The sequence below is a fragment of the Coregonus lavaretus genome, assembly GCF_964263955.1.
Source record: "Coregonus lavaretus genome assembly, contig: HAP1_SCAFFOLD_3407, whole genome shotgun sequence".
Classification (NCBI taxonomy): Eukaryota; Metazoa; Chordata; class Actinopteri; order Salmoniformes; family Salmonidae; genus Coregonus; species Coregonus lavaretus.
Genome location: NW_028156840.1, coordinates 4,867 through 20,000, shown reverse-complemented (window position 1 = coordinate 20,000; position 15,134 = coordinate 4,867). Strand labels below are relative to the sequence as shown.

The window sequence follows — 15,134 nt, the reverse complement described above, 5'->3', positions numbered from 1 at the left end:
AGGTGCTGAGGGATCCAGTCTCTATCACCTGTGGACACAGGTTCTGCAGACAGTGCATCACCAGATACTGGGAGAAACCTGCTCCTTCAGGAGACTATGACTGTCCTCAGTGTAGAAAGAGATCCAGAACACGTCCTGTACTACAGCAGCTGAGTCAACCCAATAAAACAAGAGGCTCTGAAAACAGGAAGACCACTTGCACACGTGGGCCAAGTCAATACCTTAATATGATTTACAGTAGTTAACTATAATATTATGAGATAATAGAAGTTACTGTAGTTGTGGAAGGCCCACTTTTCATCCTGTGAACAAATGTTTCTGATACACATCATTTTTCCGCTTCCCTTGTAGTGGATGACAGCCTGCAGAGAGCTATAGTAAACCATAAAGACAGTCTGAAAAGGAGGTATGAATGTGTGATAGAAGGCATCGAAAAAGCAGGGAACCAAACTCCCCTCAACAGGATTTACACAGAGCTCTACATCACCGAGGGAGAGAGTGAAGAGGTTAACAATGAACATGAGGTGTGGCAGCTAGAGACAGCATCCAGGACACCAACATCACATGACACAGCAATCCACTGCAATGACATCTTTAAACCCTTACCAGGCCAAGAGAGAAGCATCAGAACTGTGCTGACGAAGGGCATCGCTGGCATCGGAAAAACAGTCTCTGTGCAGAAGTTCATCCTAGACTGGGCTGAAGAGAAGGCGAACCAAGATGTGGATATCATATTTGTGCTTCCTTTCCGGGAGCTGAACTTGATTAAAGATCTCCAGTACAGTCTTCTCAGACTTTTAAATGGCTTCCACACAGAACTAGACATAGGCAATGCAAAGAAACTCACTGCCTGTAAAGCTATGTTCATCTTTGATGGTTTGGATGAAAGCAGACTTCCATTGGATTTCCAGCACAATGAAAAGGTGTCTGATGTCACCCAGACATCGTCTGTCGATGTTCTGCTGACAAACCTCATCAAGGGGAATCTGCTTCCCTCTGCTCTCCTATGGATAACCTCCCGACCTGCAGCAACCAATCAGATCCCCCCTGAGTGTGTTGACCAGGTGACAGAGGTACGAGGGTTCAATGACCCACAGAAGGAGGAGTACTTCAGGAAGAGATTCAGTGATGAGGATCTGGCCAGCAGAATCATCTCACACATAAAGACATCAAGGAGCCTCCACATCATGTGCCACATGCCAGTGTTCTGTTGGATTTCTGCAATAGTCCTTGAACACATGTTGAGTACAGAAAAGAGGAGAGAGATGCCCACGACTCTGACTGAGATGTCAATACACTTCCTGCTCATTCAGACCAGCCTGAAGAACCAGAAATATCATGGAAGAGATGAGATGGATCAACAGGAGCTCATGGAGTCAGATAAGGAAATTCTTCTGAAGCTGGGGAAGCTGGCGTTTGAAAATCTGGAGAAGGGTAATCTCATGTTCTATGAAGAAGACCTGAAAGAGTGTGGCATTGATGTCAAAGAAGCCTCAGTGTACTCAGGAGTGTGCACACAAATCTTTAAAGAAGAGTCTGTGTTATTTCAGAGAGTGGTGTACTGCTTTGTTCATCTGAGCATTCAGGAGTTTCTCTCAGCTGTCTACATGTACCATTGTTACACAACCAAGAACATGGATGCACTGAAGCCCTTCCTCAAGAGAAAGTCTAGAGCTGCATCTGAAGAGCTAACCTTGCATGAGCTGCTGAAGAGTACCGTGGATAAAGCCTTGGAGAGCAAGAACGGACACCTGGACCTCTTTGTCCGCTTCCTTCATGGCATGTCACTGGAGTCCAATCAGAAACTCCTACGAGGTCTGGTGACACAGACAGAAAGCAGTCCAGACAGCGTCCAGAAAACAATCCGATCCCTTAAGGTGATGCAGAGGAAGAACATCTCCCCTGAGAGGTGCATCAATCTCTTCCACTGTCTGATAGAGATGAAAGACCATTCAGTACAGGAGGAAATCCAAGCGTACTTGAGGTCAGAGAAGAGATCAAAAAAACTCACACTTTCTCAGTGTTCAGCACTGGCCTACATGCTACAGATATCAGAGGAGGTTCTGGATGTGTTTGACCTGAAGGTATACAAGACATCAGAGGAGGGTCGTAGGAGACTGCTCCCAGCTGTGAGAGGCTGCAGGAAAGCTCTGTAAGTATTCATGGAAATATCCCACACCAAAATACATTGTAGTTACAGCAGCATTTTTATTGGCTGACTGGCTCTGTAAGTACTCATGTGACTATCCCTCAGACCAAACTTTACTGTAGGTAAGAACAACAATATTTTCATTGGCTGACTAAACTTTCTATCAGCTGAAAAGTCTTAAACAAACTGTAATACAAACGGATCAGAAAAGTTGTAGCATTGAGACATCTATACACAGTGTTCACATTATTAGTGGAGGGATAACAGTGTAAGCAGGAAAAGCTAAATGTAACATTTTAATACAACCTGTCCCTCATGGTATTTACTCTGTTGACAGACTCACTGGCTGTAAACTCACAGACACATCCTGTGAAGTGTTGGCCTCAGTGCTCAGTTCAAACCCCTCACACCTGAGAGAGCTGGATCTGAGTAACAATGACCTGAAGGATTCAGGAGTGAAGCTGCTCTCTGCTGGACTGGGGAATCCCCACTGTAAACTGGAGACTCTGAGGTCAGTATTCCTGTAGTTGGTCAACAAGTGATAACTGTTCACCAGATCCACATGTGTTTACCAGGCACACATAGTCCACACCATATGTGTTTGGACAGTGAAGCTTACAGTTTTACATTTGGTGCTATGCTCCAGCATTTTGGATTTGAGATATAATGTTTCATATTAGGTGACAGTATATAATGTCACCTTTTATTTGAGAGTATTTTCATACATATCTGTGTTACTGTTTAGAAATGAAAGCAGTTTATGTATCTAGTTCTCCCATTTGAAAAAGTCTTAATAATTTGGACATATTCACTTATATTGTATTAAAGTAGTCATAAGTTTAGTATTTGGTCCCATATTGCTTACCCACAGTGATTACATAAAGCTTGTGATTCTACAAACTTGTTGAATGCATTTGCAGTTTGTCTTGGTTGTGTTTTGGATGATGTTTTCCCCAATAGAAACTGAATGGTGAATAATGTCCTGTCATTTTGGAATCACTTCACTTGTATTGTCAGTAAGAATAGAAGATTTTTCTGAACACTTCTACATTCATGTGGATGCTACCATGATTATGAATAATCATGAATGAATCGTGAATGATGATCAATGAGAAAGTTACAGAGGAACAAGGATCATACCCCCTCTGTTATTGGTAATGGTGAGAGGTTAGCATGTTTTGTTGTAGCCTCTGTAACTTTCTCACTCATTATTATTCATAATTCATTCATGATTTTTCTTAATCATGGCATCATCAGGATGAATTTAGTAGTGTTTAGAAACATGTTAATTACTCACTTAGACAGAAAATTACTCCAGTCATCATCCACCATTCAGTTACTATTGGACAAAACATAACCCAAAACACAACCAAAACAAACTGTTTGGGACCAAATACTAAACTTTGACTACTTTAATACATTATAAGTGAATTGGTCAGAATACGTTTGACTTCTTCAAAATGGGGGGACTAGATACATAAAGTGCTTTCATTTCTAAACGGTGAAACAGATATGTATTAAAATACCCTCAAATAAAAGGTGACATTATATACTGTCACCTCATATGAAACATTTGATCTGAAATCCAAAACGTTGGAGTATAGAGCCACATTTAAAACGTTAGCTTCACTGTCAAAATAGATATGGTGTGGACTGTATACTCAATACAATCTAAATCTGATACCTCACTGTCTGTCTTTTGACTGATACTGCTTTTTAAACTGCTCTGGTCAGTCTACTCAAATATTCGTACTATACATGTTTCTCTCTACAAGCAATACTTTGATAATTTGTCATTTATAATAATGATGCATTAATTTATGAATAGATATGGCAGGTTTCAGGACACTGATGTATCTGAATATGTTGAAAAAATATACTGCCACTCTATTTTGACCACCAAAGAATAGCAGTGTGGTTTTAATATGATTTGACTCTTTGCAGGCTGTCAGGCTGTCTAGTCACAGAGGAAGGCTGTGCTTCTCTGGTCTCAGCTCTGAAGTCAAACCCCTCACACCTGAGAGAGCTGGACCTGAGCTACAATCACCCAGGAGACTCAGGAGTCAGACTGCTCTCTGCTGGACTGGAGGATCCACAATGCAGACTGGAGAAACTCAAGTATGTAGAGGGTTTATGTCAATGTTCATATCAGACATGTTGGAGTTATCAGGCTAGTTAAGACAAACATTCTGACCACCACTTGGACTAAGTTATATAAACACTGTGTGTGTGTGTGTGTGTGTGTGTGTGTGTGTGTGTGTGTGGTGTGTGTCCAGTGTGTGTCCAGTGTGTGCATGTGTGTGTGTGTGTGTGTCCAGTGTGTGTGTGTGCACGTGTATCAGGACACACACTGGACACACACAGACTGGACACATACACACACACTGGTCACACACACACACTGGACACACACACACAAACTCACACGGACACACACACACTCACACTGGACAAACACACACACACACACACACACACACACACACACACTGGACACACACACACATACTGGAAACACACACACACAAACTCACACGGACACACACACTGGACACACACACACACTGGACACAAACTGGACACACACACTCACACTCACACTCACACTGGACAAACACACACACACACACACACACACACCCACACACACACACACACACACACACACTGTACACACACACACATACTGGAAACACACACACACTGGACACACACACTGGACACACACACTGGACACACACACACACTGGACACAAACTGGACACACACACTCACACTCACACGGACACACACACTGAACACACACACTGGACACACACACACACATTCACACTGGACACACACACACACGCTGGACACACACACACACACATCCTTGACACACACACACACACACACACACACTGGACACACACACACACACACACTGGACACACGCACACACACACACTGGACACACACACACACACACACACTGGACACACACACACACACACACACACACTGGACCAGCACACTCACACACACACAAACACACACACACACACACTGGAAACACACTCACACTGGACACACACACACACACACTGGACATACACACACTGGACACACACACACACTGGACACACACACACTGAAAACACACACTGGACACACACACACTGAAAACACACACACACTGGACACACACACACACTGGACACACACACACACACACACACACACTGGAAACACACACACTGGACAAACACACACAAACTCACAAAGGACACACACACTGGACACACACACACTGAAAACACACACACACTGGACACACACACACACTGGACACACACACACACACACACACTTGACCACCACTTGGACTAAGTTATATAAAGACTGTGTGTGTGTGTGTGTCCAGTGTGTGTGTGTGTGTCTGTGTGTGTGTGTGTGTGTGTGTGTGTCCAGTGTGAACACACAAAACACACACTGGACACACACACACACACACACACACACACTGGACACACATACACACTGGACACACACACTGGACACACACACACACACACACTGCACACACATACACACTGGACACATACACACCAACACACACACACACTGGACACACACGCACACTGACACACACACACACACTGGATGCACACACACACACACACATACTGGACACACATACACAATGGACACACACACACACACACACACTGGACACTCACTGGACACACACACACACACACACACACACACTGGACAAAGACACACACACTGGACACATACACACACACACTGGACACACAGACACAAACTGGACACACACGCACACACACACACACACACACACACTGGACACACACACTCACACTGGACACCCACACACACACTGGACACACACACACACTGGACACACACACACACACACTCACACTGGACACACACACTCAAACACACACTCACACTGGACACACACACACACGCACACACACACACACACACACTGGACACACACACACTGGACAAACACAGACACACTGGACACACACACACACATACACACTGAACACACACACACACACACACACACACACTGGACACACACACACACACACGATGGACACACACACACACTCACACTGGACACACACACACAAAGAACACACACACACACACTGGACAAACACAGACACACTGGACACACACACACACACATACACACTGAACACACACACACACACACACACACACACACACACACTGGACACACACACACACACACGATGGACACACACACACACACACACTCACACTGGACACACACACACAAAGAACACACACACACACAAACACTGGACACACACACAAACTGGACACACACACACACACTGGACACACACACACAAAGAACACACACACACACACTGGACACACACACACTGGACAAACACAGACACACTGGACACACACACACACATACACATTGAACACACACACACACACACACACACACTGGACACACACACACACACACGATGGACACACACACACACACACACTCACACTGGACACACACACACAAAGAACACACACACACACAAACACTGGACACACACACACACTGGACACACACACACACACACACACTGGACACACACACACACACACACACACACACAGACACTGGCCCCACACACACAGACTTGGACAAAGTTATATGCTGACTGTGTGTGTGTGTGTGTGTGTGTGTGTGTGTGTGTGTGTGTGTGTGTGTGTGTGTGTGTGTGTGAGTTCAGGTGTATCCCTCAATGACTGTCTGTTCTTCTGCTTACCGCTACAGTGTGGAACATGGTGGAGAGAACACAATGAAACCTGGACTTAGAAAATGTGAGTGTTGACTGCTGTGAAGAATATGACTAAGAATAAGTCTTAATTCAAGTGAAGTCAAAGTCAAAGACCACCATCATTACTTACTTGGTCATATTAAATATCAGCTGTCGTTCTACAGAAGCACAAATCAGGGACACCAAAGTTTACTAAGAGTTGCTTTGACCATGTGTGTGTCTGTGTATGTGTGTGACGTGTTCATGTTACTTTAGAAATGTGTGTGTGTGTGTATGTGTGTGGCATGTTCCTGTGTGTGTTCAGGATGTGTGTGTGTGTGTGTGTGTGTGTGTTCAGTGTGTGTGTGTGTTCAGGGTGTGTGTGTTCAGGATGTGTGTGAGTGTTCAGGATGTGTGTGTGTGGCCAGTGTGTGTGTGTGTGTGTGTGTGTGTGTGTTTGTGTGTGTGTGTGTGTGTGTGTAATTAATGGGAATAAGTGTGTTTTATATTACCATACAGTATAACATATGATCATTCAACAAGTCTCAACCTTAACTTCTCCTTTTGATACCTAGAAACATCTACATTAAATGAATTAGTGTAAAGTGAGTTAACATTCTAATGTGAATGATGATGATTTCTAATATTGTGTCTGGTTTCATCCATCAGATGTCTGTGATCTCACACTGGACCTAAACACAGTAAACAGATTCCTCTCTCTGTCTGAGGAGAACAGAAAGGTGACATATAGGAGGAGAGAGGAGCAGCCGTATCCTGATCACCCAGAGAGATTTAAGGTCTGGGAACAGGTGCTGTGTAGAGAGGGTCTGACTGGGCGCTGTTACTGGGAGGTAGAGTGGAGTGGGGAAGGGGCTGATATAGGAGTGGCATATAAAGGAATCAGCAGGAGAGGATGGGGTGATGACTGTATGATTGGACACAATGACAAGTCCTGGAGTCTGATCTGCTCTGACAACAGTTACTCTGCCTGTCACAATAATAAGTCCACTACCATAGACGTCCCCTCCTCCAGCTCCCACAGAGTAGGAGTGTATCTGGACTGGCCAGCCGGCACTCTGTCCTTCTACAGAGTCTCCTCTGACACACTGACCCACCTGAACACATTCCACTCCACATTCACTGAGCCCCTCTATCCAGGGTTTAGGGTTTATCTTGACTCCTCAGTGTCCCTGTAAATAATAACCATGGTAACACTGACACACACACACACACACACACACAAACTGGACACACACTGGACTCACAAACACACTGGGCACAAACACACACTGAACACACACACACACATACACACTGGACACACACACACACACACTGAAAACATGCACACACAATGGACACACTCACACACAAACACACTGGACAAACATAAACTGAACACACACACACTGGACACACACACACACACACACACACTGACTGGACACAAACACACACTGAACACACACACACTGAACATACACACACTGGACACACACACACTGAACACACACACACACTGAACACACACACACACTGGACACACACACACACTGAACACACACACACACTGAACACACACACACACTGAACACACACACACACACATTTACATTTACATTTTACGTCATTTAGCAGACGCTCTTATCCAGAGCGACTTACAGTTAGTGCATACATTATTCTTTTTTAAATTTTCATACCCCATGGGAATCGAACCCAGAACCCTGGCGTTGCAACGCCATGCTCTATCAACTGAGCTACATCCCTGCCGGCCATTCCCTCCCCTACCCTGGACGACGCTGGGCCAATTGTGCGCCGCCCCATGGGTCTCCCGGTTGCGGCCGGCTACGACAGAGCCTGGATTCGAACCAGGATCTCTAGTGGCACAGCTAGCACTGCGATGCAGTGCCTTAGACCACTGCGCCACTCGGGACACACTAACTGGACACACACACACTGAACACACACACACACTGGATACACACACACACACACACTTGACACACACACACACATACTGAACACATACACACACACACTGGACACACACACATACACACACACACTGGATGCACACACACACACACACACACACACTGAACACACACACACACACTGGACACACACACACTGGACACACACACACTGAACACACACTGGAGACACAAACACACACTGGACACACACACACTGAACACACACACATACACACACACACACACTGGACGCACACACACACACACACACACACACTGAACACACACACACACACTGAACACATACACACTGGACACACACACACTGAACACACACACACACTGGACACACACACACACACTGGACACACACACACTGAACACACACACACAAACACACTGGACACAAACACACTGAACACACACACACTGGATACACACACACACACACTTGACACACACACACACATACTGAACACATACACACACACACTGGACACACACACATACACACACACACTGGACGCACACACACACACACACACACACACACTGAACACACACACACACACTGGACACACACACACTGGACACACACACACTGAACACACACACACACACTGGACACACACACACACACTGGACACACACACACTGAACACACACACACAAACACACTGGACACAAACACACTCAACACACACACACTGGATACACACACACACACTAGACACACACACACACACACATACTGAACACATACACACACACACTGAACACAAACACATACACACACTGGAAACACACACAAACACACTGACTGGACACACACACACACTGGACACGCACACACACTGGACACACACACACACACACACATACACACTGAACACACACACTGGACACACACACACACATACACACTGGACACACACACACACACATACACACATACACACTGGACAAACACATGCTGGACAGACACACACACTGAACACACACACACACACACACACTGGACACACACACACACTGACACACACACACACTGGACACACACACACACACTGGACACACACACACACTGGACACACACAGACACAAACTGAACACACACACTGAACACACAAACACATACACACTGGACACACACACACACACACATACACACTGGACACACACATGCTGGACAGACACACACACTGAACACACACACACACACACACACACTGGACACACACACACACACACTGAATACACACATACACACACTGGAGACAAACACACACACACACACACACACACACACACACACATACACACTGGACACACACATGCTGGACACACACACACTGGACACACACACACACACTGAACACACATACACACACACACTGAATACACACACACACACACACACACAGACTGGAGACAAACACACACACACAAACACACACACATACACACTGGACACACACATGATGGACAGACACACACACTGAACACACACACACACACACACTGGACACACACACACACAAACTGAATACACACACACACACACTGGAGACAAACACACACACACACACACTCATACACACTGGACACACACACACTGAACACACACACATACACTGGACACACATACACACACACACACACTGGACACACACACACACATACACACTGGACACACACACACATACACACTGGACACACACACACACACACACACACACTGGACACACACACACACACACACTGGACACACACACACACACACACACACACACACTGGACAAACACAGACATACACACTGGACACACACACACACATACACACTGGACACACACACACACACACACACACACACACACACACACACACTGAACACACACACTGGACACTCACACACAAACACACTGGACACACACACTCTGGACACACACACACACACTGGACACACACACACATACACACTGGACACACACACACACTCTGGACACACACACACACACACACTGGACACACACACACATACACACTGGACACTCACACACAAACACACTGGACACACACACACACACACTGTAAACACACTCACACAGTGAACACACACACACACACTGTAAACACACACACACACAGTGAACACACACACACACTGGGGACACACACTGGACACACACACTGGACATACACACATACACACTGGACACACACACACACACACACACACACACACACACTGGACACACACACACTGGACAAACACACACTGAACACACACACACACACTGGACACAAATGCAAACACACTGGACACACACGCACACTAGACACACACAGACACACACACACACACACACTGGACACAAACACACTGAACACACAACACACACTGGACACACACACACTGAATACACACACACACACACACACTGGACACACACACACTGAACACACACACGCACACACACACTGGACACAGACACACACACTGGACACAAACCCACACTGACTGGACACACACACACACGCACACTGAACACACACACACACATACACTGGACACACACACACTGGACACACACACACTGAACACACACACACTGGACACACACACACAGGACACACACACACAGGACACACACACTGGAAACACACACACACACATTGAACACACACACACACATACTAGACACACACACACACACACACACACACACACACACACTCTGGGGACACACACATACACTGAACTCAAACACACTGAACAGAAACACACTGGACACACACACTGGACACACACGCACACTAGACACACACAGACACACCCACACACATGCACACCCTAGACACACACACACACACACTGGACACACACACACACACACACAAACTGGACACACACACACTGAACACACACACGCTGAACACACACACACACACTGATCACACACACACTGGACACACACACACACACTGAACACACCCACACACACTGAACACACACACACACACTGGACACACAAACACTGAACACACACACACACACACACTGGACACACACACACACACTGAACACAAACACACACACTGAACACACACACACTAAACACACACACACACACTGGACACACTCTGGACACACACTGGACACACACACACACACACACACACACACACACTGGATACACACACACACTGGACACACACACAAACACACTGGACACACACACACACACACTGGACACATTTCCACATTGCTATGGCATCTTCTGTTTGGGTGTCTCAGGTCAGGTCTGAGCCATGATCAGAATGTGTCTCTGTGTCTATTTCCAGCCCTGCCATTTCTACCTGTCCTGATCTAGTGTTTCACCCCTGACCTCCTCACACCGTCTCACTGTCCATGTCTGCTTTTAGCTCCCACCTCTACTTCACTGTGTTATAATGGACCTTATGCTTGTTATGTTACCTCTGTAACCAGTTATCAAACATACTGACCTTTCTGACCCTATCCCATGGCCCTACTTTCTACAACTGAACATTTAAATTCCTCTATGAGTTTTGTTTAGTGTCCATTTACTTATCTATGTATTTGTTGTATATTGGGATTGTGCTGCAGAGCATCATGGGGGTTTGGATGTGTTGAGATGATCACGTTCCAGATAAATGGTTGAACTGGTTCCTGTCTCCTGTCTCATCATTATTGAATTGTTATACAGACGTGGTTATGAAACCCACGAGACATAACAACAGATTGGTGATGAGTAAGTCTGAATCTACAGGAACTATTCTGTCTGGAAGAAGTTAGTTTTTACAACTGTATAAAACTGTTATTTTCTGTGGTCCAGTCTAGGCTAATGTTAGCAAAGTGTATTGCTAGCAGAGGCAAGTGCATAGTCCAGCTAGCTAAGAGAGAGTTAGCATCGTCATGACGTCAGAAAAGGACTTGAGACGGATGTCGGAGCGGGAAAACAACTTGATTAAAAAGGGAGGAATATACATTGATTGAAGGAAAGGACATTTATTCAACTGTGAAGACAAACCTTTTAATTAAATCTGCTAAATGAGCGAACTTAGGAGGAAACGTCAGTGAGTGAAGTGAATGAAGATCACATGACTGAGGAAAATATTGCTTTGGTTGAGGACAATATTGAAGTGAGTGACAATCAGGACCTTATTGAGAAATGAAAAATAATTGGAATTGTTGGAAACATTGGTCAGTTTGATAAAAGTATTGAGCAGTGGAGCTCATAGGCAGAACGGTTTGAATATTTTGTTATTGTAAATGACATAGATGAGGACAACATTGTGCCTCCATGTTTTAGTGTAATGGGGCCAAAGACATTTAATTTACTAGGCAGCCTGCTACAGCCAGACAGAACAGGTAATAAGACGTATGGGGATATTGTGGAGATACTTAAAGGACATTTTTCACCAAAACCACTAGTTAATGCTGATAGGTTCAGGTTCCACAGGAGACATCAGGAAGAGGGAGAATCAGTAACAATGTTTGCTGCTGCATTAAAGAAACTACCAGAACACTGAGTTTAATGCTGTTCTAAATGACATCATTAGAGACAGACTAGTATGTGGGCTACGGAGTGAAGCTACACAAAAGAGACTGTTGACTGAAAGTCATCTGACCTTGGCAAAGGACATTGAAATCAGTGTGTCCATGGAACTAGCTGCTAAAGAGGCTCACCAGTTGAGTTCATCAGGAACTTAGTGGGTTCATCTAACAATCCTAATCATCAGCTGATACATTTTAATCTCATACACAGGGTAAACCTTCCACCTAGAAAACACAATTTAATGAACATATTAACCTCTCTTCTGTGTGATCTATGTAATCAAGGTGCCTTTGGCTCCTTTATGCATATTCATATGTAGCAAAGAACTATTGACAGCTGGTTACCATAAAATAACTACTGCAGTGGGTTTTTTACCCAACAGATTGCCCATTCATGATCATTTAGTGCAAATGTGTACCTTACTGATTTTATAATAATAATTGTATTTACCTGCAATAACTAGTTTCCATAATATACTGATATATATTTTAACAGTATTGTGTCTCTAGCTGTATAACCATTCCTGCTGCTATTTGTTCTGATATACACTACCATTCAAAAGTTTGGGGTCACTTTGAAATGTCCTTGTTTTCGAAAGAAAAGCAATTTAAAAAAATTAAAATAACATCAAATTGATCAGAAATACAGTGTAGACATTGTTAATGTTGTAAATGGCTATTGTAGCTGGAAACGGCTGATTTTTAATGGAATATCTACATAGGCGTACAGAGGCCCATTATCAGCAACCATCAGTCCTGTGTTCCAACACAGGACTTGTGTTTGCTAATCCAAGTTGATCATTTTAAAAGGCTAATTGATTATTAGAAAACCCTTTTGCAATTATGTTAGCACAGCTGAAAACTGTTGTGCTGATTAAAGAAGCAATAAAACTGGCCTTCTTGAGACTAGTTGAGTATCTGGATCATCAGCAATTGTGGGTTCGATTACAGCCTCAAAATGGCCAGAAACAAATAACTTTCTTCTAAAACTCGTCAGTCTTGTTCTGAGAAATGAAGGCTATTCCATGTTCTGTTTCAGCTCAACCGTCTCCCCATCCTGATAATAAAGTGTTTTATTGGTATCTTCCACTAGATGGCAGTAACCACCTGCTGTAACTAGACTACGACTATGTGTTCGGTTTCATAAAGGCAGTGTCCCAGAGGAGGAGTGCTGATCTAGGATCAGGTCCCCCCCTGTCCATCTAATCTGTTTCATTATGATCTAAAAGGCAAAACTGATCCCAGATCAGTACTCCTACTCTTTATGAATACTGTCACAGGTGACTCCTCAAGATGAGGCTCATGATATAAAAGTTATATTCTTTAAGAATCAATTAACATCATTAATTGAACTGCTTTGCCATGAACAGATCTGTGAGGTCTTAACTTAAAGGTACTATATAGACCTTATGGTCATTTAAATGGGGTTGAACATTCATCCCATCAGATTGTGTGTATTTATGAGTTCAGAAAAATACTGCCTTGGAAGCATCTCTCTGACCTCACCCTGCTGAAACACACTCAAGTAAAGACCACATAGCTACAGTAATATGCTTTTCTGTTTTTACCCACTTTTACAGCCAATGAATGGACTGGTATCAATATGAAT

General features: G+C 44.5%; 1 protein-coding gene across 1 annotated transcript in view; it reads left to right on the top strand.

Moving 5' to 3' along the window:
- Positions 1-8,208, top strand: part of LOC311119644 (NLR family CARD domain-containing protein 3-like) — a gene marked incomplete at its 5' end in the record, with an annotated part of 8,258 nt that extends 50 nt beyond the window's left edge. Inside the window, 6 exons of the mRNA XM_084194314.1 lie at positions 1-204; positions 352-2,152; positions 2,487-2,631; positions 4,164-4,267; positions 6,987-7,033; positions 7,639-8,208. The exon at positions 1-204 is cut by the window's left edge and continues 50 nt beyond it. Coding sequence (XP_084050440.1) covers positions 1-204; positions 352-2,152; positions 2,487-2,631; positions 4,164-4,267; positions 6,987-7,033; positions 7,639-8,165 — 2,828 coding nt within the window. The remainder of the gene's footprint in view (positions 205-351; positions 2,153-2,486; positions 2,632-4,163; positions 4,268-6,986; positions 7,034-7,638) is intronic.
- Between the last annotated feature and the right edge of the window lie 6,926 nt (positions 8,209-15,134).